Raw genomic sequence first — 27916 nt, 5'->3', positions numbered from 1 at the left:
TTCAGGTGGTGGATATTGCTTGATTTACACCAGCTGTGGATGTGGCCCAAAAGATCCCAAGGCACTTGTTCTGAAGAACAGAAGTCTCTTCTGGTCTCCTGGGCCAAAATTTCCTTCCCACCCTCTGTAGTGCAACGCATCATATGCTGATTTGGCTGCTGCTCCCCACCCCAGAGGTGGCTGCATTTCATTGGGGCTGTTTTCGGTGTATAGTTTGCATAGCTCTTCGTGGTGTGAATGTCAAATATTTTTTCTAGTAAACCCCAGGATGGCTTGCCCTGCTCTGTCTTGCTCTGTGCTGCAACAGTTCGCTCTGTCCCTTCTGAGAGGACGGATGGTCTGGTAGTGAGGGTGCTAGCTTGGGGTTAGGAAGACCTGACTTCAGTTCCCTGCTCTGCCACAGACTTCCGTGTGTTTTTTGCCCAGATGCTTTGTCCCTCAGATAATAGCATTGCCCTACTTCACAGTGCTGTTGTCAGAACAAATACATTATAGATTGTGAGGTGTCCAGATATGACTGTGATGGGGCTCATGTAAGTACCTAAAATAGATATCCACAACGTGGATCACAATGGGATCTGTCCCAGGGGCCAGCATTAAAATAGCAATGGAGAGGAGGTGCTTGTCTTTTCTTTCTCCTTGCAAGGCCGCAGAGGGAAGAGGGCGGGGTCCGGATGCCTAGTAGGAGGGGAAAGGGAATTCTGAACCACATGAAGGAGTCTGGGGCTTGTCTGCATGGTGAGTTAGCGCGTGGCAAGCCAGCATTCTGCAGCACGCTAGCTTCCCGCGCACTAACGCGCCCTGTGCACGGTGCAGTACGTCAGAGCGCACTAGCATGGCCCGTTAGCACACTGTAGATCCACAGGACGGGTCGCTCACTACCTCGCTGGGTAGACAAGCCCCACGACAGTGGAGACTGCAAGCCCCACTACTTAATCAGCAGTGTAAGGTGGAAGAGTCTGGTCAGCTGCCTCCGCTTCTGATATCCCGTCATCCCGAGTGATCACTGCCAGACTGAACTCATGTAGCTTGCGCGTGAGACATCAGGACAAATGTCCACTCTGGCTATCCAGAGAAATTAACCCTCTTCCTAGGAGGCTCAAGTGATTGCGGAGTCTTGCTGTCTACTTGAGCAGAGAGAAGGAGAAGCCGCAACTTCAGGAGAAAGATTCATCTAATGGGGCACTGCGTTTGCTCGGCTTTTAACGAACGGCTTCCTGGGGTTGTCATCAGGCTTGGTACCATAGAGTGATAAGTCTGAGGACGTTTGCGGGGCCAGAGTTAATCCAGCACCACATCATTAATAGGAAACTGCACACTGTTTACTCTGGGAGTATTCTTATTCTGCACTGTGGTGTCGACGGTTTTATGCACCAGTCTTTTTTGCACCAATCGTTCATAGCTAAGTTTTCTCCCTAAGCCCCCGCTCGAAAGAATCAACCTTCCTCCCAGACCCCATCCTCTGCACATTACATACCCACAGGGATGTGTGCATGTGCATACACACACACACGTATAGAGTATAACGATCAATCATGAACAACGTGGTCCCAGCGGATGATTTTCAAATCTCTGTTTGAGATTCAGGTGTGTAACAGCCTTCTCAACAGGGCCGGCTCCAGGCACCGGTGTAGCAAGCAGGTGCCTGGGGCGGCCAATGAAGAGGGGGGCGGCACGTCCGGCCGTTCGTTGGCAATTCAGCGGCAGGGCCGTCACTCCCTCTCGGAGCAAAGGACCTGCCACCGAATTACCGCCGTAGAATGAAGCGGCAGAGCTGCCGCCGATCGCGATCACGGCTTTTTTTTTTTTTTTTTTTTCCTGCTTGGGGCGGCAAAAACGCTAGAGCCGGCCCTGCTTCCCAAAGCAAGAGCCTTCCCAGCTGGGGTGTCTCTCTGGTGAAGCAGCTGTCTCAGGGTACGTTTACACTGCAGCTGGGAGCATGCATCCCATGGCGGGTGGAGAGATGGGCTAGCGCTGCTCAAGCTAGTGTGCTAAAAATAGCAATAAAGCCAGAGCGTCAGCATGACCTAGCCACCGGAATACAGGGGGTGCTGGAACAATGTGTATAGTGCGGGTGCTGAGAGCCATTGAACCAAACTGTAAACCCTGGATATGATGGAAACCACTTCCAGCCAGGGTGCAGCAGCACCCGTAATTCCAGCACCAACGCATACAAACCTGCCTGGTGCCCCGGGTGGATACTGGGGTGACTAGCCCAAGCCGCTGCCTGGGCTATCCACAATTCTGCTGTTATTTCTCTCTCTACCCTGGCTGGGAAGCAGGCTCCCAAGTGGAGACAGCTGAGCATTCAGTACAGGCGGCTTCCTAAGTAACATGTCTTCAGGGCAGGAGCCACTTGTGAACCAGGAAGGAGCTGAGGTTTTAATTCAGGGTCCTTTTAGCACAGAACAGACCTGCCCACTTGCCCTGATTGTAAATCAGGCATCTCAACATTTCTGCTTCCCTCTTCAGTCAGCTCTTTTGGGATGTTTATTTAAACAGACTGAGGAGGATGGGGGAGGGGGGCACACAGCTGCATTAGGGATTTAACTCTTCGTGAACCAGAAGGAGCGATCCGTTGTTATAAAGAACTGCTCTCCCGGAGCAGGAATGGGAAAGACAATGGCTTGAAGGTGACAAGAATAACTGGTTTCATTCACTCTCAAAATCCACTGTGTCCCCTCCCCCACCACCTTTTATACCCTGCTTTACCAAGCAAAGGCCATGTCACTTGTGTAAGGGAGCAATGTGGGAAATGGAGTTTGCAGCTTTTCTTTGGGGTCTAGGAGTCTCTCCAGAGGCTGCTGTTTGACAGCTGGGAACACAAAATAAGCTGGGCTGAAGAGTCGTGGGCATCTGGGGTAGTCGGAGGCCTGCTGGGTTCGTAGCTGGTTTGAGATGAGTTGTGTAGAAACATAACTATACAGAGCTGCATCGTGCTGGAGCCCTTCTGAACTGGAGCGAATCCCACAGGCATCAGGGCTGGGTTAAGATGGAAAAGCTCCTGGGTCAGAGACTGGGTTAAAGGAAACTCAAATGGTGCCAGGAGGAGGTGGTTAAGCTAACTGGACTGGGACTCGGATTCAATTCCCTGCTCTGCCACACACTCCCTCTCTGACCTTGGACATGTCTCTTAATCTAGGTGAGCTTCAGTTCACCCCTCTGTAAAAGGGGGACACCCTCCCCTACCTCTGAGAGGTGTTGTGAGGATGTCCTCATGGGTGTCTGTGAGGTGCTCGGGTACGACAGGGCTATGGAGGCTATGTACTTACCTGGGCAGGTAGATGGCGTTCCCCAAGGCTTAGAAAGTTGAAATGGATCGGGATATCCAGTATCGGAAAGGGGCTAGGATTGGTTAACAAAGATAATCAATGAACCCAGGTGGCATTTGCAGTAGGGTGAGTGACCCTGGGCTCACAGCTAGAAGATAGATTTTACAAGCACTCAGTGTGAACATAGCCCCGCTTCTGTGAAGTTAATTCATTTGGCTGAGACCAGCATTAAGCCAATACTGAGACCAATTGAAAATCCACCCCAGGATGGGGTCTTGCAGGGCTACCAGCTGGATTCAAGCATCACGGAAGAGGAGAGGTGTTTCTGGGAGTAGTTCCAAAGCACTGCTAGGTTAGGGTGGACGAGGCTTTCTTCTGGCAACTAGCAGAAGTTGCTAGATCACAGGCCCTGGTTCTCATGGGAGACTTTAATCACCCTGATATCTGCTGGGAGAGCAATACAGCGGTGCACAGGCAATCCAGGAAATTTTTGGAAAGTGTAGGGGACAATTTCCTGGTGCAAGTGCTGGAGGAACCAACTAGGGGCAAAGCTTTTCTTGACCTGCTGCTCACAAACAGGGAAGAACTAGTAGGGGAAGCAAAAGTGGATGGGAACCTGGGAGGCAGTGACCATGAGATGGTCGAGTTCAGGATCCTGACACAAGGAAGAAAGGAGAGCAGCAGAATACGGACCCTGGACTTCAGAAAAGCAGACTTTGACTCCCTCAGGGAACAGATGGGCAGGATCCCCTGGGAGAATAACATGAAGGGCAAAGGGGTCCAGGAGAGCTGGCTGTATTTTAAAGAATCCTTATTGAGGTTGCAGGAACAAACCATCCCGATGTGTAGAAAGAATAGTAAATATGGCAGGCGACCAGCTTGGCTAAACAGTGTAATCCTTGCTGATCTTAAACGCAAAAAAGAGGCTTATAAGGAGTGGAAGATTGGACAAATGACCAGGGAGGAGTATAAAAATATTGCTCAGGCGTGCAGGAGTGAAATCAGGAAGGCCAAATCACTCTTGGAGTTGCAGTTAGCAAGAGATGTTAAGAGTAACAAGAAGGGTTTCTTCAGGTATGTTAGCAACAAGAAGAAAATCAAGGAAAGTGTGGGCCCCTTACTGAATGAGGGAGGCAACCTAGTGACCGAGGATGTGGAAAAAGCTAATGTACTCAATGATTTTTTTGCCTCTGTCTTCACGCACAAGGTCAGCTCCCAGATTGCTGCACTGGGCAGTACAGCATGGGGAGAAGGTGGCCAACCCTCTCGGACAGCCTGCCTCTGCTGGGAATAACACAGTGAAGGCAGGGAGCTGGGCACCCTGGAAATATCCCAGTCACCAGGGAGTGAGACACGGGTCTCCACCCAAAAAGGCAATGGTTGGGGAGCTGGAAGTCTGAGCTTGGCTGCCCTTGTTGGACCACTGAGGGGAAACACAGGTGCAGTTGCCCTGAACTGTGACAGTTTGTGCAGCCCGTGCTGCAGCAGCTTCCTTGCTATTGTTACTGGAGCTAGCTAGATCAGAGCTAGCGCGGGTAGGTCTACACATGCTGCAGTCATGCCTCTGAATTCAGTTTAGACATGGCCTGAGACTCTCAGCTCTTTGGGATTGGCTTTGTCTTTTGCTGTATGTCTGAACAGCACCTAGCGTGGTGGGACTCCAACCCGATTGGAGCCTCTAGGCACTACCATGATACAATGAATTATTATTTCATACATTGCACTGATTAGGGCCTGGTCTGTATGAGGATTGGAAACCTCCGGGGAAAGCTGAATGAAAGGGGTGTTGATGAATCAGTAGGTGTTGTTCTTCCCTCCGAGTATGTAGCCGGTGCCTCAGAGTGGCACGAGGGGATGATGTGCTGTTGGAGGTGCAATCCCCTCTGAGTTGGTATAAAACCAGCACCTTGACTGCTTGTGGGCATTAAAGATTCCATGGCTCTTTTTGTAAGAGTGGGGTTGTTAGCTCTGGCTTAATTCCACTTCGGGTGATTTCGATTATGCTCACCTAATATTTCTTCTTATAGATTACACACACACACACCCCACAACACCCACCCACACACCCTAGCGTAGCCGGACAGGTGCAGAATGGCTGCTGCAATAATCTCCATAGGTTGCGTTGTTGAAGTGATGACCTGCAAAGTACTCTGGGTCCTCCTGCTAGATAATTGTGACACTAGGAAAGCACCAGCCTTGTTGACAGCTGGCAAGAGGATGTGTGAGGCCGGGGTGCTGAGGAGGGAGAAGATGGGGGAGTTATCCGGGGATGTGGGGAGGGTTAGGATTGACTGAAGAGGATTTTTAGAGTCAGACTTAACCAGAAGCTGAATCCAAGCTACGCTGCCATCAGCCTGGTAATTCTCATTATCAGCGTATTTAAAGCAGTTAAATATTTGAAGCAGTGTCAAGATTTTGCAGCTCTGTAAATCAGAGGAGCGGTGAGTGTGCAGGCAGCACCCACCCTTGTTTAGTGGTAGCTCAAGACACTTCTCAGCTGGGACTGAATCTGCCTTCTTTCCTTTTATCTGCTGAGGTGCCTCCGGTGCGCCTGTCCCCCTCCACGACCCTCTAGCCTTCTCCTGGCCTTTTACTTGAAGGTGGCAGCTCAAAACCAACGTGTATCTGAAGTGGGAAGGGCTTCCTGGGCTCTTCATAGCACTTTGAGACCACAGGGCTTAAACTCTCATTGTTTGTTAATAAAGATAAATCCTGAGCAGTTCAAAAAATGATAAAATCCCAGGATTTTAGCCATTTTTTTTTTTTTTTTTTTTTTTTTTTTTTTACATTAAAGGAGAAATTTTCACGTGGCCCAGCCACAGGTGGAGAGTTACAGAGAAGAGTGATGGTGCCAGCACTGAGGGCAGGGCAAACTGGAGCAAGGAAGTGTTGTAAGGGCTAGATTGGCCCAGCTCATGATAAGGTGTGGTGTGTAGGTGCCCCACTGCAAGGAAATACTGGCAGGAGCCGGGCCTCGGAGGCACAACCTGGGCTTCTTGGCTCTGCAGTGGCAGAGAGTAATTTGTGCTACTTCTTAAAGGCATGGGCAGGCAGTGGGGGCTAGTGAAAAGCTCACTGACCTAGGGCTCAGGAGACTTGTGTGATGGGATCCCCAGGGTGCAGCCTGGGACCATTGGACTGCTGTGTCCCCTTAACTCTCCAGCCTGGGCTGTCTTTCACAATGCCTTGCTAGTGACCAGCAGCAAACCCCTCCAGGTGCTGTGATCACTCAGCACAAGAGCATGTGGAGCCCCACACCCAGCTAGATTGCACGAATGCTCCCAGAGCCACTCATGAATCACACAGAGAAAGGCACCAGAGACAACCCCCCCAGCTCCCTGCCTTGTACCTCAGGAATATACCGTCTTGCACTGCTCAAAATGAGCAATGCAGATTTATTAATTGGTTCACTACTTCCTTAATGGAAAGTGGATGTACACCAAACTTTGCAAACCTGAGCAGATTTGCCACACACTTCAGGCAAACTCACTGGTAAAGCTAAACAGTAAAGCACATTTATTGACTACAAAAGATAGATTTTAAGTGATAGGCAAAAAGTCAGAGTTAGTTACCAAAATAAAACAAGCACGCAGTCTAAACTCTCAACCCTATTAGACTGCGCAACAATTAGACTAAGCAGTTTTTCTCACCTCACTGGATATGGCAGTTCATAGCACACAGGTTTCACCCGTGAAACCTGGGCCAGTCCCCTCTGTTGGAGTCTTCAGTCTTCTTCAGAGTGTCCTTGTTGCTTGCAGTGTAGGTGGGTTAAGGAGAAAGGCCGTGCATGTGGCCACTGTCTGTTTTATACCCTCAGTCCATGTGCTTGGAAATGACAAGTCCAGGCACATCTCGTGGGCATTGCTGAGTCCCCAGGCAAGGATGAGCAATTCCCCTTGTGGGGCCTCATGCAGGTGAGTCATTGCATTGTAGCTCTCTGGCTGGACAATGGTTGCTGATGGCTTGTTTGACACCCACCCGGGTATTGGCTACTTTCCTTGCTGTTGCCTCTGGGGAGCTAATACCTGGCTGATTCCCACAACTTACAGCATGTTTTAGTGACCACCATACAACACAATTCTCCTAACTTCATATGCATCAATGATATACATATATGGATAGAGAAATGGCTTTCAGCAGATCATAACCTTTCCCCTGATACCTTACAAGGCACACTTTATGTGTAAGATCACAAACATATATATATATATATATATATATATATAACTGAGGAATATGGGGGTTACAGGGAGCACCCCCTAGGTATGCAATGTCACAACCTGCATTCTGTTCCTGGTTCTGCCACTGGCCTCCTGGGTGACCTTGGGCAAGTCACTTCCCCTGTCTGTGCCTCAGTTTGCCCATTTGTAAAGTGGGGATAATGCTACGTTCTTTCCTTGTGAAATGCTTTTGAGATCTCCATGTGATATCAGAGCTGGGCATTGTTGTTATTGCCGTGGGACAACTAATGTGCTAGCGCTCTCTCTCTCTCTCTCAAATCCTAATGAAGACAAGGCATGGTAATTTTACTGCTCTGTAGCTAGGCAAAGTCAACCATGGGCCCTGGGGTGGGGGAAGGATCCAGCGTTGACCTCACCTAGCTATCTTGTGGTAAAACTTACAGGGAGTTTGTCTCTGCTAGGATTTTAAAGCGAGAAAACTGCCCTATGGGATGTACAGACAAAGCAGCTTACTTCTGCGTCTGCCAATGTACTTATATGGCCTTCATCCGCATCAGAGCCACACGGGCAACCAGCCATGCAGCAGGTGAGCAGAGCCATCTATCTAGGTAGTAGAGTCATAGTGTTCGAGGCCAGAAGGGACCACTGACCCCCTGTACATCACAGGCCACCAACACCACCCAGCACCCGCACACGAAACCCAGCGACCGAAATTAGACCTACGTTTTACAGCCCACAGGGGACTTGACTATTATGTGCCACAGGCAGAGAATAGGAGAGACCGAGGTGCACCAGTGCCCAAGGTCCCTACAATGGCAGGGAGGTGATGAAGTGAGATGGACCCAGATAATCATGGCAAGTGACCTATACCCACACACTGCGGAGGAAGGGGAACCCCCCTCAGAATCCCTGCCAATCTGACCTGGGGGAAAATTCCTTCACGGCCCCACCTGTGGTGATCGGTTAGACCCTGAGCATGTGAGCAAGAACCAGCCAGCCAAGCAATTGAGAAAGAAAGTGCTTGGTGCCACTCAGAGCCCTGGCCCATCCTGTCCAATGCCCTGTCTCCAGCCCTGGCCATCCCTGGTGCTTCAGAGGAAAGCAATAACACTCTCCCCCCCCCCCCACCCTGAACATATTGCTAGATGGGGAATCCCTCTCTAACCACTGCAGGTGGCCAGCTGAAACCCTGAAGCATGAGCTGTTGGGAACATATTGAACTCATCACCACAGTATCTGAGTCATAGCTTCGACCACTCCTCCTCTTCTGGCTCTGCATGGGGGATACGTCTCCAGTGCTCCTCTTGCAGCCACCTGGAAAATTCTGAGTGCCCCTGGTCTAGCTATCTCAGGTTACCTGGCCCCCATCACAGCATTTGAGCACCTCACCACCTTGAGCATCTCATACCTCATGTTCGAACGCCCCTGTGCAGAGGCAGTTATACTGGCAAAAAGGGGGGTGATGTTTCCCCCCACACACTCCTAACCAACACAGCTAGGGGTGTGTGGGTGTGTGTGTGTGTGGAGGGGGGATGGGGAGATTAAAACAAACAAAACAACACTGTAGGGGAGGAGAAAAAATCCATTTCATGTTTCAGCCCAACAGGTGTTTATCTTTAATATCACCTTCCGCTGCATATCGTCTCCTCCAGTGCTGAGATGTGCTAACTGAATGCCCTTCCTGCAGCTATGTCTTCGTTGTGATGTGATAGAGAGAGAGGGAGAGAAAGGTGCTTTTATCCTGCTGACACCTGGGGAAGGAGATACCACCCACCTGTCTCTCACCTCAGATGAGTTAATTCCTGACAAGCCACAGTGCAAATACTGTGATGATAATGCAGGGAGAGGAACCACAGGGCGACTGTGTAGGTTGACAAAGGGGTAAAGTAGGATCTTCAGTGTGTTCCCTTAAAGATGCATTGTTGACAAAATCTAAAAGGGGCTATGTTATTACAGAAACAGAGAAAATACCAGCTTGGATCAGCAGAGTTCTCCATCCAGTTCAATACCAACTGCTTCAGAAAATGGTGTAAGAAGGCCTCCTTTATGGGATAACTTGCCTCTAGGGAATGTTCCTTCCTGACCCCCGTTGGGTAGATGTCAGTGTGTGCCATGAAGCATGAGGGTTGAGATCCCATTCAAAATTATTGGATTCTTATAATCCTTACTTTTATAATTCTGCATATTCTTGTTAGTTGTATACATATCACATCCTTTTTTGAATCCTGCTAAGCTCTTGCTTCTGATGATATCTAGTAGCAATGAGTTCCACAGGTGACTCGTGTGTTTTATGTGGGTGTGGTGGGGGAGAATGTATTTCCTTGTATCAGTTTTAAGTTTCAGTTGCACTGAACATGTGTCTTTGGGTGGTTTGTAACTAGAGTCTCTTCCAAAAAATTTATATAAAACCAACCCCACACAATATATATAAAACCCACCCCACGCAATAAAACCCAGCTACGCCCAACTGTTGGAGTTTGATTCAGATCCTTTCCATCTTGTCAGTTTAATTTAAATCTGAACCTCTCCACAGATGAAGCTTTGTAAAGGGAAATCACTCACCGCGTCTGTCAAAAGAATGAAAAAGACCCAGTTAAGTTGTTTGCTGATTTTTCCGGACAATTTTTCAGAATTCCTCCTTGTTCTGCAGCTGTTGAATTTGTTATTTCAGCTGCGAGAGTCGCAGTAGCTTTGCTCAAACTGCATTTCCTCGCTGTGTGTCAGACTTCCTCTGGCGACGCACAGAGATCCAGCATCACCGCAGCCACGCCTGGGCTGGAGGTTGTCTCCCCAGGTGCATTGAGAAGATTAAAGCCATCTCCAAGTATCAGAGCTGCTGCTGGTTTTGAAGGGAGCCCGCAGACAGTGGGTGGGGGTTTTGTTTTCCAATAGGAGGAACAAAAGCTTTCATGGAGAAGGCACGCCTGGTTCCTGATGTCTACACTTAAACCACTACAGCGGTGCTGCTGTAATGCTTCAGTGCAGGTGGGGGGGGTCTCCTGTTGGCGTAGCCCACCTCCCTGAGAGGTACAGCAAGGTCCATGGGAGATTTCTGCTGTTGACCTAGTACTGTCTACAGCAGGGGTTCGGTCAGCCTTGCAACATCTTTCAAGGTATAGATGTAACTATGCCGATGTAAGTTCCTAGTGTAGACCAGAGCTGGGAGGCTGGGTGGACAGAAGCGTTGATGCAGGAGGTAAATTTTGTTTCCCGTCATGCTGAAGTGCACAGTTTTCAGGAGTGTCCTCTGCCCCACTGATAGAAGGAGCTGCGTGGAAGATGCACCTGCTTTTTCAGGGATATCTTTACCACCAGTCAGAAGCAGTGGTAGAAAAGGCAAACATGCTTTCTATGGTTTAACAGTTTATTCTCCCTCTGGCTTTTGCTGTGATGAGTAAGAAATTTCCTGCAGAAATCTCACTAAATCGGAAAGATGCTACAACATATACAGGGAAGTGTATTGGCTAGTACAATAAAAGAGAGCTAATTAAATATGTGTAAGTAGTTTCAGGAGCAGCTGCTAACTCTGAGAAGCGAATCTGATGTAAAAATGTCTAAACATCCCATCAGCACAGTTGCTCTTAATTTCATCCTCCTGAAGTTACATAACTGAAGCCCCAGATTTTCAAAGGGATCTAGGCATTGCTGCACTCAGTGTTGCAATGTCTAACTGATTTAGGAGCCTAACTCCCAGTTTGAAGAGGGTTTTAGGCACATAGGAACTAAAATCCCATAGTCAGTGAATGGGATTTAGATTCCTAAGGGCCTAAATCGCTTTTGAAAGAGATAAGGGCTCCTAAATTACTCAGGCATTGCAACTCTCTGTGCAGAAATGCCTAAATGCCTTTTAAACTCTGGGCCGAAGTGCTTACTGCAAAAACCACACTTCCTTCCTCTCCTGAGAGCAGCCAAAGATTTTAGATCATGTACTGATATAAGTGATTTATGAGACACATCTTCCACCTGACCTCTCTCTATCTGGCAGGGTCATATTCTTAAGGATGTTGGAGTATCATGACCTAAAACAATAGCAGATGCTCTGTGCTTCAAACAGCTATCTGCTTTCCAGGGTTCCTTATAGTCTTGGAATGTCTTCAGTGCTACAGATGAAAGCTTTTGCGAAGGAGGTACATGTGGCTTCCCTGCGAACTTGCTGGCTGGGGGAAAGCCTCAGGACCATGGACAGAGACTCTAAAAAGGCCATCTGTCTCTTTCTAGGAAGCTTGCGGGTCATGTTCTCCATGGATAGAAGGATTAGTGCAGCCATTTCTTGTATGCATTCACTTTTCCTCTTCTTGCTCAATGGAGAAAAGAGGATCAGAACAATCCTAAAGGCGTTTTCCCCCCAATTGGCCATAGACAAGGGAATTTATTTCCCCCCTCATCTTTGCTGTGGAAGCATGTCTGCGTTATTAGGATGGATGCCCTCTTAGTAGGTGAGCATGTGGTTTGTTAACAAATGCCCCACCCCAGCCCTGAAGCCTTCTGCCAAGCAAACCTGCGTGGAACATATATTTCATGGCATTAAAATGCAGATGTATGGGAACGACTGTAACAGCCTGGGGCCAAGCCAGCGTTGATGACAAGATGAGTCCCACCTGTGGGGAACCAGGTAATGCAGCTATTAAAAGGCAGCAAGGGTCTGCAGCGTGGTGTGGTGAAGAGAAGCTCCAGAATCAGAACACACTAATAGGTGAAGGAAGCCGGGCCAGAAGGCTGAGCTCCGGCCAGAGCAGACTGCCGGAGAAAGAGCCCTGGAGGTGGCTGCGGAGCCGGAGTGAAGTATGAACGATCACGTCACAATGTCGGACTTTATGTTGAGGACGCATTGAGGATTGCTTGGATTTGTGATCAAGGACTTTAGTTGCTATTAAAACGGCCCCAGGAAGGGATGCTGGGAGTCACAACAGGAAAGAGATGGAGTGCTTGGAGGGGGCTAATAGGGACAGGGTGCTCTGTAACTGGCTACACTGCTACAGAGAGAGAGACTTCGCAGCAGCAAAGAAGTGAGCATTGTGGGAGAATGGGGAACTTTTCAGCTCAGGCAAAATGAACTTCCCAGGGCAGGGAAGTGAGGAGCAGCGCTTGCTACTTTTTTGTGTCTCAATTAAGCGAGCGCGCGAATTTTGAGCAGGGGAGGGAGGTAGGCTCGGAAGGCTGGGAGGAAAGGGCAGCTCTAACAATCTGCTGCAGACGCCTCGCAAGGCTCTTGTTTGCCTTCCTAAATGGCAGTGCGACACCCTGGTGCTGTCTGACTAAGAGAGAGGTTCTTGCTGCTTTTCTGTCTGCTCCTAACCTTCAGTTGCATGGATCTAGCCGTGGGGGGAGTGGGGAGGAGGAAGGGTTCTTGTGTTGCTTTCTCTGGGCACGTCAAAGCATATGATCCAGATGGGGGATGTGTGTGCACAGTGTGTGGAGGAGGGGGTGATTGCTCAGCGTCTGCCTTTTGGCAAACGCCAAGGTACCTTTCTCTCCCTGCCAGCTGTTCCATGCTAGCAATCAAAGCACTGGGAAGTTGTTCCTAGCTGTGGATAACGTTAGGTGACCACAGCATCCCTCTGTGCTCCATGTTCTAGGTAATTACAACCCTGCTGGTCTCGTAGCCAAGCACAGCACGTGCCATGTGTTTATCGTGTAGCTTTTAACTATGAACTCCAGGCTGGTGACGCTGAGGCAGCAGCTTCCCTGTGACTCCTGCATTCTGCCCTTTCACCAAACCCAGATGGCATTCGGCTGCAAGCCGTGGAGGTGGCCTGGAGGTCACCGCCGTATGGCCGATGATCTGACTCTCCCCCAGATCTCTGCTGCTGGTTATTCAATTAGCAAACACGCAGATCCAGAAGCCACCCCTGCACAGCCGCACTCTTGGGGAGATGGAAAATGAGATTGCCTACTGTTCGTTTATGATCCCGGGCAACTTTTTTCAAGATAGGGGGAATGATAACCTAGTGGATAGGGCACTGGACTGGGACTCAGGAGATCTAGGTTAGAGTCCCAGCTCTGGCACTGTCCTGCTGGTGACCACAGGCAAGTTGCTTCATCGCTCTATGCCTCAGTTTTCCCATCTGTAAAATGGGGATAACGAGACTGCCCTCCTTTTGTAAATCACTTTGCGAACTACTGATGGAAAGTGCTATATAAGAGCTAGGCATCCCCACCAATTTCCACTATGGATACTTTATAACTGAATCCCCCCGCCCCCACCACTTCGATTGGCTGTGACAACCTTCTTCATACCCTGCCCTCATCTAAGCGTCATTGGGCACCATTAACATACTGGTGTGTTCTTCCCCAGAGGTGACTGCATTTCTGTGGTGGATGAAAAGTGTTAGCTGTTGACTAGCTGGCACTTTGGATTGTTTCCCAAAGGGAACTCACTAAAGGATTTTGGCAATGAGAGAAATGTAAGCTGCTGTTAAGGAGGGAAGGGTACAGAGATGGGGGCACTGTCATAGGCTAAGCAGCTCCATTTTGCTGCTTTCTCCATCAGGGGAGCTGGGCCAGCACCTTGATAGAGGGATTTGTTTTTTCACTTTTCATCGTGTTTTGCAACATGGCTATTGTTGCATCCCTGACAAACCCGATTTGCTTCCACTTTAGAGCTCTTGATCCCTTACATTCCATTTAACAAACGCTAACAAGTCTGAAACATTCCCTGGGACTGAATCATGCAATAATGCCCTGCTGGTTCCTAGAGGTCTGCTTCCCAAATGCCACTGACAGCCGCCAATGTGAAGGCCGGGGAGGAAGATGAGACGCAGGCCATAGAAGAAGAGAGTGAGCGAGAGAAAGAGGATGGATGGGTGGGGGTGGGGGTGGGGGAGTTGGGTGGAAACTCAGGTGACACGTTAAAGATGACAGTGCAGTGAAGAAGCTTCCAATACTTATGCTAGTTTCTGGTACAATATACCTTGTGATTGGTTGCTGTTTGGAATAAACAGGCAGCTGAAGTGTCAATGGCTGGGAGACTGCAAAAGATCTGTAGTGGGGGAACTAGCAATTGCCAAGTTTCTCTATTGCATCTCAGATAGAAAAGGTATTTAGAGTATCTCTCTCTCTCCCCTAGGCTGCGTTGGTCATACAGAGGGAGTGGGTGAGAAGGGAGGGATAGTTCAGTGGTTTGAGCATTGGCCTGCTAAACCCAGGGTTGTGAGTTCAATCCTTGAGGGGGCCACTTAGAGGGATCTGGGGCAAAATCAGTACTTGGTCCTGCTAGTGAATGCAGGGGGCTGGACTCAATGACCTTTCAGGGTCCCTTCCAGTTCTCTGAGAAAGGCATATCTCTCTATATAAAGGAAAATACCAGTCTGGCATCCTGTGCAGGGAATGAGGGGGTTGCTCAGAGCATCACTGCATCTGAATTGAGGAAGCAATGCAAGAAATCACAGGGCTTCTCAGATAGCTTTAGATCCAGTCCTGCAAGGTTCTGGATGCCCTCCGAGTCCATGAGAGTTACAGGTTCTCCTTGTTTCTCAGGATCTTGTTTTATTTTCATGCAGAATAGGTGTGAGAAACTGTGCGCGCGAGAGTGAGCCAGTTCCACATGTCTGGCTGTAATACCAATGTGAGTAAATTTGACTTGATCCTGCTGTTTTGTCAATAACCTGGAAAGTTTTGAAATAACGGCTTCAAAATGCTCAAATGATATGTTGCTCCGCAGTCTGATTCCATTGTTGCAAACACTTCTAAGGAACAGGTTTACCATATGCGTAGCATTTTTAGAGCTCTCCGATCCCTGCTAGTGTTCTGCAGCGGTCACCAAAACAAAACAAAAAATCCTTAAGGCTGGATTTTCAGAAGGGGAGCAGTGATTATAGGGGGCCCAGGGTTCTGGGAGACCAACATGAGGCACCTTAAAAGGGTCTGATTTTCAGAATGTGCTGGCCACCTGCCTTCTGCAAATCTCAGACCCTTTATAATGTTTAACACTGAATACCCAAACACTGAGGGTGTGGGCTTCAGTGATTTGGAGTTCCTTAAAGGGAGCTAGGTGCCTGAAAACCTTGCAGGATCTGGGGCTAAGTCTCTTCTCAAAATCCTGGCCCCAGTTTGCACATAGGAAGGTTTGAATGGAATGAGAGGAAGGATGGTCCAGTAGTTAGGGGCACTAGCCGGAGATCTGGCTCTGTCATTAAATTTCTATGAGACCCTGGGGGCAAGTCATTTTGTCTCTTTTTGCCTCAGTTCCCTATCTTTAAAATGGGAACAATAACAAGGTGTGATATAAGATATTATATTTCCCCACCTGCAATCTCTTATGTAATGCTTTTCATCATTAGATCTCAAAGTGCTTCATGATCTTTAATGTGTTTCTCCTCCCAGCTCCCCTGGGAAGTAGGGCAGGGATATTATCCTCATTTTACAGATGGGAAACTGAGTCAAGGAGCAGCTAAGGGACTTGCCCATGGTCACACAGGAAGTCTCTGGCGGAGCAGGAAATTGAGAGCTAGCATGGTAAGAATCAGCTCCAGGTATTATGAAATTACCAGCCAAAAGTTTTGTCTTTTCTCCCACAAAACTCTCCATGATTTCAAAGGCAGATTAAAAATTTTGCCTCTGTCCAGACTTCAGAATTTGGCCCCATGCAGTAGAGAAACCAGATGAGAGGAAATATATTTCCCAGTGGGTTGGAGGTGGGTCAAATGAATGACTGGATGGAATACTCAAAGTTAGTATTTTAAGGGCATTTTTGCCAATGGAAATAACATCATCAGTGCAAGGGACAGTAGTTTCACCTGTAAGCTATAATCTCTCTATGGAGCTGTTAATGAGGCCTATGAAAAACACCTCTTCTCCAATGGTGGTGCCCGTTCAATTACTAGAATGAACCACTTCCTCTGACTGCCCCCGGCTCCTCCTGCACAGCTCCTCCTGCATGGCTCCAGCAGTAAGTGATACTCAATAAGTCTGTGTCCGAGTGAGCCGTGATGCCCTCTAGTGGCTCTATGTGGAGAGTAGCTGTGAGATCTACTACTAGTGCAGGGGTAGGCAACCTATGGCATGGGTGCCGAAGGCAGCACGCGAGCTGATTTTCAGTGGCACTCACATTGCCCGGGTCCTGGCCACAGGTCCAGGGGGCTCTGCATTTTAATTTAATTTTAAATGAAGCTTCTTAAACATTTTAAAAACCTTATTTACTTTACATACAACAATAGTTTAGTTCTGTATTATAGACTTGCAGAAAGAGACCTTCTAAAAACATTAAAAGGTATTACTGGCAGGTGAAACCTTAAATTAGAGTGAATAAATGAAGACTCAGCACACCACTTCTGAAAGGTTGCCGACCCCTGTACTGGTGTTTACTGGAAGAGATGTCGTTTCATTGAAGTGACAAGAGATCAGAGTGTGTGGAGCAGAGGAACCAGGGTTCTTTATCCTAGTTTCCTCATGTTTGTGGCTAAGAGATGATATAGTAATTGCGTCTGTCTGCAGCAGGTGGATTAATTGTAAGAGCACTGGCTGCTTTGCAAAATGTTGTGGGAAATATTGATTGTTTTCCTATTTTTCTATCGTTTTCTTTCCCTTTAAAGTTCTGTTTCTGCTGTGAATGTGGCGGGGCAGTTCTTAATGACCATTGGGAATGATCTGAGATATTAAAAAAAAAAATTTTTGTTTTGCACCATCGTTGCTGTATTTCCCCCCCCACCCCCCAGTTTTTGTTTCTTGCCAGGACGGCAGGTGAGAGGCACAGAATAGCAGGAGCAGGAGGAAGTGCTCTGCAAATGCTGCCCTGGGGCGAATATCCTGTCCCCTTCTCCATGACACAGAAGGGCTCTAAATGCAGCTCCACTTCCTAGGGGTGGACGTGGTTTGGGGAGCTCATGTATGACTCTGTTGGGGCTTCTCATGCAACCCCACCCAATGGATGGTCAGTAGTGGGACATGGATCGGCCATTAGTTACCCCACATGTGGTTGCTTAGAGGAGCAGTAGGGGCCGTTGAACAGCTTCGCTTCTGCTCAGGAGCCTGGATAGGGGAGCAGTCGTTCACCCCAGCCCCTGGGTGCTATGAAGGCTCATAGCAAGGCTGGCTGCAGAAGGTAGGATTTAGCCACAGCAATGAAGTACCTAAAGGCCTCCGTTCAGCAGAGCATTTAATGCATGTGCTTCACTTTGAGCATGTGTTCAGCTCTCATTGACTTCCCTGGGGCTTAATCAAGTGCTTAAAGTTAAGTTTGGTACTCTGCTGAATCAGAGCTGAATTGTATCTCATCCAGGGTCCCCCTGCTGCAGTCTCAGAGTGGCCTGGAGACAGGTGTGACTGGAGGGGTGAGTTGTGCGGGAAGGGAGTGAGATTTGCAGTGGCTCCCTAGGTGCTCTGAGCACCTATGCACCTATTAGCGCAGAGTTCTCAAATCACTACCGTTGGCTTGCCAGGTGGAGATTAGCTGAGAGTTTATGACAATCCCAGCTGGCTAGTTATTCGTACTGTGCTAGCTCCTAGAGTTTCTGTAATAGACAAGGGGGCCATTGAATTTAATGCTCATGCCAAGGTGCACAATTCTGGAATCACTACTCAGCCACACAACAGATGCTGCGTCGGAACGAGCAATGCACGCTTCCCCCACGCACCCTTGGCCAGGTGTGTCTGGACTTTGGTCCCCGTTTAAGGATGGGAGTTCATTACAGCCTCTGTGGCCCATTGAATTCTAGGTCGCTCTGCTGGGAGTGCCAGCAAGGGGGCCAGGTGGTTAGTGTCTTTTTCTTTTCCCACTGAGACCCACCAGCTGGTTTCTCTCAGGTCTCCAAGCTGCCATCAGATGGTAACAGCTTCCAGCCATTACCAAGCTGGGGTGGGTTTGACCTGGTGGCCTAAGGTAGATTAAAATCAGAGACCTGGGTGAATGTCTCCATGTCCCCTCGATCCTACAGTCCCCCACCTGGTAGTGATGTGCTTGGAAATGTCTCCCGGAGCTCAATCCTCTGCTTAATCTCTGCAGTGGGAACAGCTTAACTCACCCATGAATTATCTGGCAGGGCTCAGCCCTGAGCAGTGCAGATGCTTTCTTAGATCTGCACCGAATTCAAAGCTGAAAGTCCCCCATCTCCATCCAGAGAGAAGCCAGGAAGCTTCTTGCTTGTGAGCGTGATCCTGCCATGCCCCGCCTGGGTGCGTGCATGCTGTCAGCTAAGCTGCAGTGAATGGGTTTTGCTGAAGCCCTCAAAGGAAGGTTCTTATAAAAGATCACTGCCACCTTGGTCCTATTTTCCTTCCTTGTCCCTCATTTGTCATTTCACACCACTCCAGCCCTCTGGCTGTCTGGCAGCTCCCTGGATCCCAGAGCTATGTAGCAGCAAAGGGTTCTGTTTCCCCTTCTGTCATGGTCTCACCTTCCTCTCACCTATGCAGTGTTTCCCCTCTCCTCCTCCAAGCAGTCCTTCTTGCCCTTCCCGTCATTAACGGTCTCTTCCCCATCGCTGCTCCAGTCTTGCCGACCAGTGTCTTGTCCCGTTTAAACTGAAAGCTCTTCAGGGCTGGGGCCATGTCTGACCCCACAAGTGTAAAAGCACCATGTATGAATCTGTATGATTGTGACAGATAACTAGCACATCAGCCTTAATGATAGAAGCACACTGCCCACCACCAGTTCAAGCAAAGGGCAGTGGAGTCACCAGAGCTTTGTTCCCAAACCAGGGCTTGGAGCAGTGGAGTGGTCATCGCTTGGCTAGGTCTGTTTTCTAGGTGACAGCTTTAAAAACATGTCCTCTGGCTGTGGTGATCTACAAGAGCCTTAGGCCGTCTCTCCTTGCTTCCATGATTGTGAGATTTTGCTCCACATTTCAGTGACCCTCGGAGAGATCTGTATCTTCAGATCTCTTCAAGGCGTGATTAAAATAGGGGGCAAAAAAATCTCTCAATCCTGGAAGCAAGGAGACGCCCTAAGGCATAAGCACTTGCTCTTGATTTTTATGTAATATGCAATTTTCACAGGACTGGAAGGGACCTTCTTGGTCATCAAGTCCAGTCCCCTGCTATCACACCCCATCATATAATCCCATTCACAAATTTGTCAAGCTCCATTTTCAAACTACTTAGGTTGTTTGCCCCCACTACTCCTCCAGAAACTTACTCCTCTGGTGGCTAGAAACCTTCTGATTTATTGCTGGCCAATTTATACCCTTTTGTTCTTGTTTTCAAACTCTGGCACATAAGTTAAGGTGCCTAGTCCTGTAGCTAGATGCTTGAATTGCTCCGCAGGTACCAATATGAGCATTTAGGGGTTGAAGTGCCCGTTTATAGAATAATGTTTCGCTCTGTGTTTCCTCCACCACTCATCTTTTAATGGAGATACTGGGTTGGATTTTGGAGGTGGGAAGCTGGGCCTTGAACCTGGGTTGGGGAGTAGCAATCAGGGGCGTGGCTGGTGGGTCGGGGATGTGTAGTTAGTGGGCCTGGCTCATTGTCATTCTTGTCCTGCTTCTGTCTGGTTGTGGGAGGCAAGAGGAACTGTCTCCTTCAATTGAGATGCTTTTTGCAAGCAATGTTGGTTCCACGGCTGGTGTCGTTAACAGCGCAACGTTCCCTCTTTGCAGAGTTATGTCATGCCCAGACCACCACAGGGCTCCATGAGGATTTATAGAAGATGCCCCGGGTCTTGGCGCCTCTGGTGCTCCTTCTGGTGTGGCTAATGAAGATCGCCGCCAGCCCCCACTCCCTGAGGATCGGTGAGTAAGAAACTTCCTGCACACGCTGGGTTTAATCACCCTTCCAAGGTGCTTGTTGCTGCCGATGCAAATACAAAGCCTGAGGCTGCTATCGCTCGCCCTTGTCTTACTCCACACGTGGGCGCTTGGGAAAGTGAGGCTGATGTTTAAACCTGTGATTTAGTCACACAAACTCTCCATATCAAGCCAGCAGTCTAGTGAACCAGGCCCCTCTAACTGCCTAGATTTAGCTCTCTGCTAGGGATGGTGCTGTCACTATATGAGCATAAATCAAATGAAGCTTGTGGTGAGTATTCATGTTTGCATTGTTTTCATCAAGTTAATGCTACCCTATGGGGATCTTTTATATATAAATTTGTGGTGAAAGCCACCTGGGAAAGAGGCGCTATGGAATATAACTTGATTTTTTCCTTGGCTTTCATGCCGAATGCTCCTGTAAGCGCTGTACAAACAAACAACAAAAAGTCTTTCCACAGCAATATTTTTTTTTGTCCTCACATTGGGGAGAGTGAGAAATGTTGAACTCCAGTTGAATACAGTTTAGCAGCATTATAGAGCCGTTAATATCACCAAGACTCGTAATTCACAAGGGACCCACATTTATTCAGCCCTCCCTGTGTGTATTAAAAGGCATTTGGGAAGCAGGGACCATCGGTGTTTATTCACTGTCTGGGTGGGTTAGAGAAAAGAAATGAAGCCAGAAACTCCGGTAATGAAACTCGCCTTGTATTGACACTTCGCTCTGCTGTTAAGAAAGGAAACAGCTTTCCCCTCCTGCTGTCTCTGGAGCTGTGAGCTGCTTTTATTAACTCTTTGTAGCAGATAAGAGGCTAATCTATTTCCTTCCCAGTTTGTGATACACGCAGGTGACAGCTGGAATAAACCCATTTCTCCCCTTTGCTAGTAGAGCATGGCACAGTTGAGAAATACGGCAAGGGCTGATCATGCACTGGCTGGGGCTGGGGTGAGGGATATGTCTCCATTCCTGAGGTAACTGTACCTCTGATCCCTTCGTGGCCTCCTTGTGGACATGCCAGACCTTAAGCTATCACCTTTTTGAGGGTGGAAATCATGTTCTCTCCCCAGACTGGGGAGGATTTAGGTTACAATTCCTCCTGTCCTTCTGACCACTTCAGCAAGTCTGAGTTTAGTTCAGTACTTGCTCTCCTGTCCGCTTCCAGGGGCTACGACAGGGATAACCAGTGACCAACCTGCCTTGAGAAAGCAAGAGACCTACTTAGAATAAAAGCATTACAGGAAAAAACATATCTTAAAAACAAAAACCTAGCTTATAGTCAGACTTGTCATCTGTCATTCCAGGTGTCACTCATCTTCGTCATGTTTCATAATCCTTCCAACTAGAGCTGGCTGGAAAATGGAAATCCCTTCCCGTGAAATGTACCACGTTTTAAAAAAAAATGCGTCCCAAACATGGACAAAAAGTCAAAACTGTGAAGCTTTTTGCAAGAAGGACTTTCAAGAAAAAAACCCTTTTTTGGGAGATCTGAAAGGCATTTTTTGGCTTCTCGCCTGCCTGCCAGGACTTGGACTTTGGAAATGAAATCACCAAGAGCTGTGGGAGGGGCAAAGAGTGCTCAGCCTGGCAGCCCTCCTGGGAAGCTTTTGTCAGTTTCACTTTTTGCCCGTGGAAAATTTCAGTTTTGCAAAAAGGACTTTTTCCACCTGGTATTCTGATGAATATTTTCCAACCAGCTCTACTTCAGAGCCTTCCTGCAGGGTCAGTCCCCCTTGGTCACAGCAGTCGCAGGGGTTCTTGGATCATTTCATTTCTTTGTTTGCTGGGCCTCTTGAACATGCTCAAAACCATGCCATGCAGTTTCCCCCAGAGGTCGGTACTTCTGCAGACTTGTTTACCTTGTAGGGATTTGCATTAATTACTCCCCAGTGAATTTAGTTCCTTGTAATTCATTCATGCTTTAGGTGACTTCCTCCCACTCCATTGCTGGTCTTCTTTCAAGAAAGAAATTAACCCCTTCATACCCAGTGGGTAACAATACAGGGGAGGAGGGGAAACTGAGTCACATACATTCTTTTATTTAAAAAACAAATCAAAAGGTTCTGGGTGCTGGGTATTTTGTGTCTCCAGCATTTGTGGTTCACATGTGACAACCGCACTGCATCATCTCCGCTGATCGGACCCCATTTCTTGCCTATTGGCAAATCCTCTGCCCGGCCCAAGTAACTGGGGAGGGCACTGGGGCTATTTTGTGTGGGCAGCAGGTGTAAAATGTTCTCTATGGACTGCAAAGGAAGGTTGTTGAAGCTGTAGCTCCACAAGAGTCTGCAGCATCTGTGTTTGCTGCATCTCCCTCTCCTTTTCCTGCACCTTTCTCCTGTCCGCTTATTCCTTCTCCAGATTGTCTGAAATATTCATCCTCTAGGCCTCTGCTTATGGTCCGATTGTGGCACTGGCTTGTGGGATCCTGCTGAACGTGTCATCCCGAGTCCTCCTCTTTCTCCTCTTCCTCTGGCTCAGGCATTCCGCGGATGTGGAGGGGGAACCTCGCAAGGCCCTAGCGGCAGCCGCTGTGGATAAAACACCCCGAGGTTCCATTGTCAGTATAGTCGCAACGGAAAGCGAAAGTTAAGGTTCAGAACTCTTTGTTCCCTTGCTCCCGTAAGGTTTTACACCAGACCTGCTTCTTGTCACTTCTGCTTTGGAGAGTGTGTGCACGGCGCCGTTCATGGCACCGGCCCTGGGGCATACGGCCTGCCAGGGGCGAGGGAAATGAGGAGGGAAACTGCTCAGCTGCGTGAAACTATGAGAATAGGGCAATGGCATGGAATCCTGGCACCCTTTTCCACCAATTGTGGTGATTTCAGCTGATCTCTCACTCTTGAGGGTGACAAAGTCAGAGAGAGCACAGCTGCTGCTGGTGTCCCAAAGCTGCCTGGGCCCGCGTGCTGCTAGTGTGTGTTCTGCAATGATGCTTGCTGAAGTTATCGCTGACTGGCATGAGAAAGTGTCTGACAGTGGAGGAAGAAATAAGGCAGCCATCCCTAGAGACCTTTGGGAGAGGATGGCAGAGTACCTCCAGGAAAGTGTCATTGAGATCTCTCAGGAAGATTCAAGGGACATCCCCGTGCCCCTAAACAAACTGATCATTATGTCGTCCTCCCCCTGCCTCACTCTACAGAGGAAAGAAAAGGAGATAGCAATGCTACCTCCCTTTGTTGTACCATTGCCTTTTCTAGTATGAGTACATTAGTGAAAAGTTGATAGCCATGTCTTATTAAGTTGGGGGTGTGATGCGTTGCCCCCCCCCCCCTCCGGGGGGTACCACCTGATGTACCGGGGCACCACAGAGCCCACTGGTTCCACCAGTCTGCGTTCCCTTACACTGTCCTACTGAGCCAGGCCCTCAGGCCTCCTCCAGCAGACGTGCAGGTAGGGCCACACCCAGCTGCAGAAAGACACAGACCCTGAGATCAGCTCCGAGTGGGAAGATTCGGCTCGGGGATTGCCCAGTTCTCAAATGCACACCCCCTCTGGAGTGTAAACCCCAAATTGTCCTGTCTTGCGCTGCACAGAAAACAGTACAGCACAAGTTCATGACATTCACTCCCTCCCTCAATGGGGAGGAAGAGATGCACAGATTTTTGCCCCCCCTCCCCCCCCCAGTTATGAATTGCACAAACTGGTTTAGAGGGGAAAAGGACAAGTTTCTTAACCACAAAGGATAGATTTTAAGTGATTATAAGGGATAGCGAACAGATCTAAGTAGATTACTGAGCAAATAAAGCAAACATGAAAACTAAGATTAATACACTAAAGAAACTGGCTACAAGTAGTAATTTCTCACCCTAAATGTTGTTTTAAGCAGGTTGCAGAGTTTCTTGAAGACAAATTGCTCTTGCTTGTAGCTTAGAACTCCAGGTATTCCTTTCACAGGCCAGACACCTTCCATTCTGGGTCCAGTCCTTTCTTCCCCAGATCACTGTTTTCAGCAGTCATCTTGGGCGGGGATTCAGTGAAGAACTGACCCTGATTAACTCACTTCCCTGCCTTAAATAGGATTTACATATGGCGGGAATCCTTTGTTTCCCAGTTTAATCCCCACCCCATTTGTGGAAAAATGCTAGCAGTCCAAGATGGAGTCCAATACCAGGTGACATGATCACATGACCCTGCAGTGTCAAAGCAGCCATAAATCCTCAGGAAGGTGGAATATTAGCATTGTCAAAGTCCTGTTGTTCTCTCTAATGGCCCATCCACTAACTAACCTGACTTACTGCATTTTGTCTGGTGGGCAAACACTTTTGAAATTGATACATAGACCATATTCCTAACTTTAGATAAAAAAATGATACATGCATACAATAGGATAATCATAGTCAGTATATCATAACCTTTCCAATACCTCACATGATCCATCTTGCATAAAACATATCTTAGTATATGCCATATTCATATCATAACAATCTCTCAATGAAGAATATGGGGCGCAGTGTCCCAGGGGGCACCATCAGTACATCATTATAATTGGAAACACATTTATATACTTATCCAAGGTTCCTTCCCTTGCAACGGGCTCACTCATACTTGACTGCCGAGACTGACTGGACTGTGGTGGAGTCTCAAACGGCATAGCTGGACCCTGCGGTCGCATATCCCCTATCCTCCTCGCCTTCCTCCTCATCCTTGTCCTCACTCTTCATGGCGGGGTCTGCATCTTGGACTTCTTGGAGGTATCCCCCGTGGTCTGCGGGGTGATGATGGGGTCTCCGCCAAGTATGGCATGCAGCTCTTTGTAAAAGCAGCAGTCTGCAATGCGCCACCGGATTGTCTGTTGGCCTCCCTGGCCTTCTGATATGGCCGGCCTCAGTTCATTGGCTTTTACATAGCACTGCTGCTGCTCCGCTGTCATACCCCTTCTCCTGCATCTCACGTGAAATATGCTTGTGGACGTCCACATTTCTACGACTGATCCATAGCTGTCCCCTGTCAGCTTGGCAGTTGCACACAACAGTGGAGAGCTGCTAGGGCATTCAGGAAAAAGGCTTTTCAAAATGCATGGGATTTTAAGGGGGAGGAAGGGCTTCTAGTCGCCTTGGCCCCTGGGCAGTGGAATTAACGACTGTGACCAGAGCGGTCAAGCATTGTGGGACTGCTGCTGGTGAGCTGTGAGGGTCAACATAGGTAACGCAGTGTGTACGCTTGCACTGCATCAGTTTCTGTTCATCGACCAGGGCTCAGCGTCGCTCAGGGTGGTGATGTTACTGTGTCACCACAACAGGCCACTTACGTTGGCAGGAGACCAAGTGAATTGTGGACACATGCACCACTAGGTCGATGCAAGATGGCTTAAATCAACCTAACTTTGTAGAGCAGACCAGGCCTGAATCTCAGCTTTGTAGACTCGAAAGGTAGTTCAGACAGACTTTGATGATGCATCACAGCCTTTTGGATGCTTATCCAACTCCAACCCCCAGCATGTCTATGGTTGTATTTTTGGTCACTACCATGAACTAACAGCAGTAAGGTTCAGCGGAGAGACCCGTGGGAGTCAGGACTCCTGGGTTCTATTCCTGGCTCTGGCTGTCATCTGTTGTGAGCTTAGGCAAGTCATCTCAGGTCCCTTTACTTATTCAACCACTTGTGAAATGAGAGAGTTGATACTTGCCCTCGGAGTTATGAATCTCAACTTTGTGAGCCCTCAAGAATCCCTCCTGTTAAGTCATTAGTGGCTGGCAATGTATGTAGCAACATGGTACTGACCCCTGCCCTTTTCTAAGCAGCAAAGAATGGGAACTGGGCATCTGGATTCTTTAAGCAGCTTTGAAAATCTCAACCTGAGTGTCTAACATTGTATGAGGCCTTGAGTAAAATTTTCAAAACTTCCTAAAGGATTTAGGGCCGTAACTCCCATTTTCAAGGGAGACTTGGGCCCTTAGGAGCCCAAAGTCCCATTGAAAATCATTGGGATTTAAGGTCCTAAATCACTTAAGTGTTTTTTGACAATTTCAACCCCTTGTCTATGCTGGGAAATTACATCATCTTAGAAAACATGGTAGCTCTCTCCACCTGTTGTCTTTTGTTTAGATTGTGTGCTGTTCAGGACAGGGAATGTCTCTTTGTGTTTGCATAGCACCTAGCACAATAGGGCCCTGATCCATGATGGAGGGCTCTAGGCCTACTCTAATACAAATACAAAATGTGTGAGTAGTTATTAAGACAGTGTTAAATGCACTTAGTATGGTCATAAGAACAGCCAGACCGGGTCAGACCAATGGTCCAGGTAGCTCAGTATCCTGTCTGCCAACAGTGACTGGTGCCAGATGCTTCAGAGGGAATGAACAGAACAGGTCAATTAGTGAATGATCCATCCCCTGTCGTCCAGTCCCAGCATCTGGCAGTCAGAGGCGTAAGGACAACCAGAGCACGGGGTTGGATCCCTGACCATCTTGGCTACTAGCCATGACAAGGAAAGTCATGATTAAGGGTATGTCTACACTGCACAGTTGTCGCCAAAACTTTTGTTTTTCACAAGTACTTTAAAAAGCCTCCCCCCCCCACGAAAGACAAAAGTTTTGCCGATGCAAGCAGCCGTGTGAATGTGGCTTTGTCGGCAGAAGCACTCTCCTGCTGACCAAGAGTATGCCGCTTGCGGGGCTGGAAGTAGTTTGTCCATAAAAGTGCCGACAAAATACTGCAAAATAGCGTTCATGCATGCTGACTTTTAGCAACAGTCGCTAAAAGCTGTGGAGTGTAGACAGGCCCTAAAACTGTGTTAATGGCTTGTGGTTAACCTTCCTATCCATCTCATAAAACTACCAGCAGCTCACATGAGTTTTAAATGCACCTATCTTTACCCACAGTCACTCTAAATAGCCTTGAACATCGTGTTAGACAAGGTGCTCACCTATTTTCTTATGTGATGCAATTTTCCAGCATAACTGAGACCTTAATGGTCGATATCAAGGCAACTACAATAACGTCTGGCCACGGTTTGCTATTCCCGAGTGTAGACGAGGCCTTATTTTGCCTTGGGACCTAAAGGAACTGACTGAAGCTGGGTTAACACTCCAAGCAAGGAGCAAATGAGCTGTATGCACCAAGAGGAGGAGCGGTTGCTGGAAAACCTTTCCACTTATAAATATGAATTACATTTAAGAAAACAAAGCTCCCAGTGGGGCATTAACTCTTCTGAGCTCCTCTGGCTAGTTGTAATTAGCGCACTGCTTGCCCACTTATCACACCTATTCTGGGAACAACAGATTTAAGTGCCACCTATTCAGAAGGGAAAGGAACTAATTACACCTAGCCAGAGGGGAGCAGAGCGGAGAGGAGAACAGCTGAACTGGAAAAAAAAGTAGGTCAATAAAACACATATGTGATTAGCTGACTCCTGTATACGGGACTTGAACAGCAGTCTTGTTAAAGGATTAAAAATAATCCTTTTTTAAAATCAACCACAGGTAGGGCAATACTTGGAAAGCTGTAGACACCCCTGCACCGCATAACTTTGTGTCCAAGTGGACATGTGTGAGCAAAGCCATTATTATAAATAAGGCATCACTTTACATCCAGAGATCTCTAAGTGCCTGACGTTTGGATTGCAGTAGTGACTCAAGGCCCCAGTTAGGGATCAGACCTCACTGTGCTATAGGCCCTGTACACAGACATCATCAAAAGGGCCGTCCTTGCCCTAAGGAACTTGCCGACAATGAGATGACAGATGGAAACTGTTTGGTGTAATAACGAATAGCTATAGCATGTCCCCTGCCTAGCATCTTGTAGGCATCACAGCAGAGGTGAAGCTTAAAGAAAGTCCTG

General features: G+C 48.2%; 1 protein-coding gene across 1 annotated transcript in view; it reads left to right on the top strand.

The window, feature by feature from the left end:
* GRIK4 (glutamate ionotropic receptor kainate type subunit 4) overlaps window positions 1-27916 on the top strand; it is a 315876-nt gene that overhangs the window by 81262 nt on the left and 206698 nt on the right. The window contains exon 2 of the mRNA XM_054005285.1: window positions 19987-20118. Coding sequence (XP_053861260.1) covers window positions 20037-20118 — 82 coding nt within the window. The 5' untranslated portion in view covers window positions 19987-20036. The remainder of the gene's footprint in view (window positions 1-19986; window positions 20119-27916) is intronic.

Source organism: Malaclemys terrapin, chromosome 15, assembly GCF_027887155.1.
Source record: "Malaclemys terrapin pileata isolate rMalTer1 chromosome 15, rMalTer1.hap1, whole genome shotgun sequence".
NCBI classification, from domain to species: domain Eukaryota; kingdom Metazoa; phylum Chordata; order Testudines; family Emydidae; genus Malaclemys; species Malaclemys terrapin.
The sequence above is the reverse complement of the archived record's forward strand: the minus strand, read 5'-3'. Positions and strand labels throughout refer to the sequence as shown.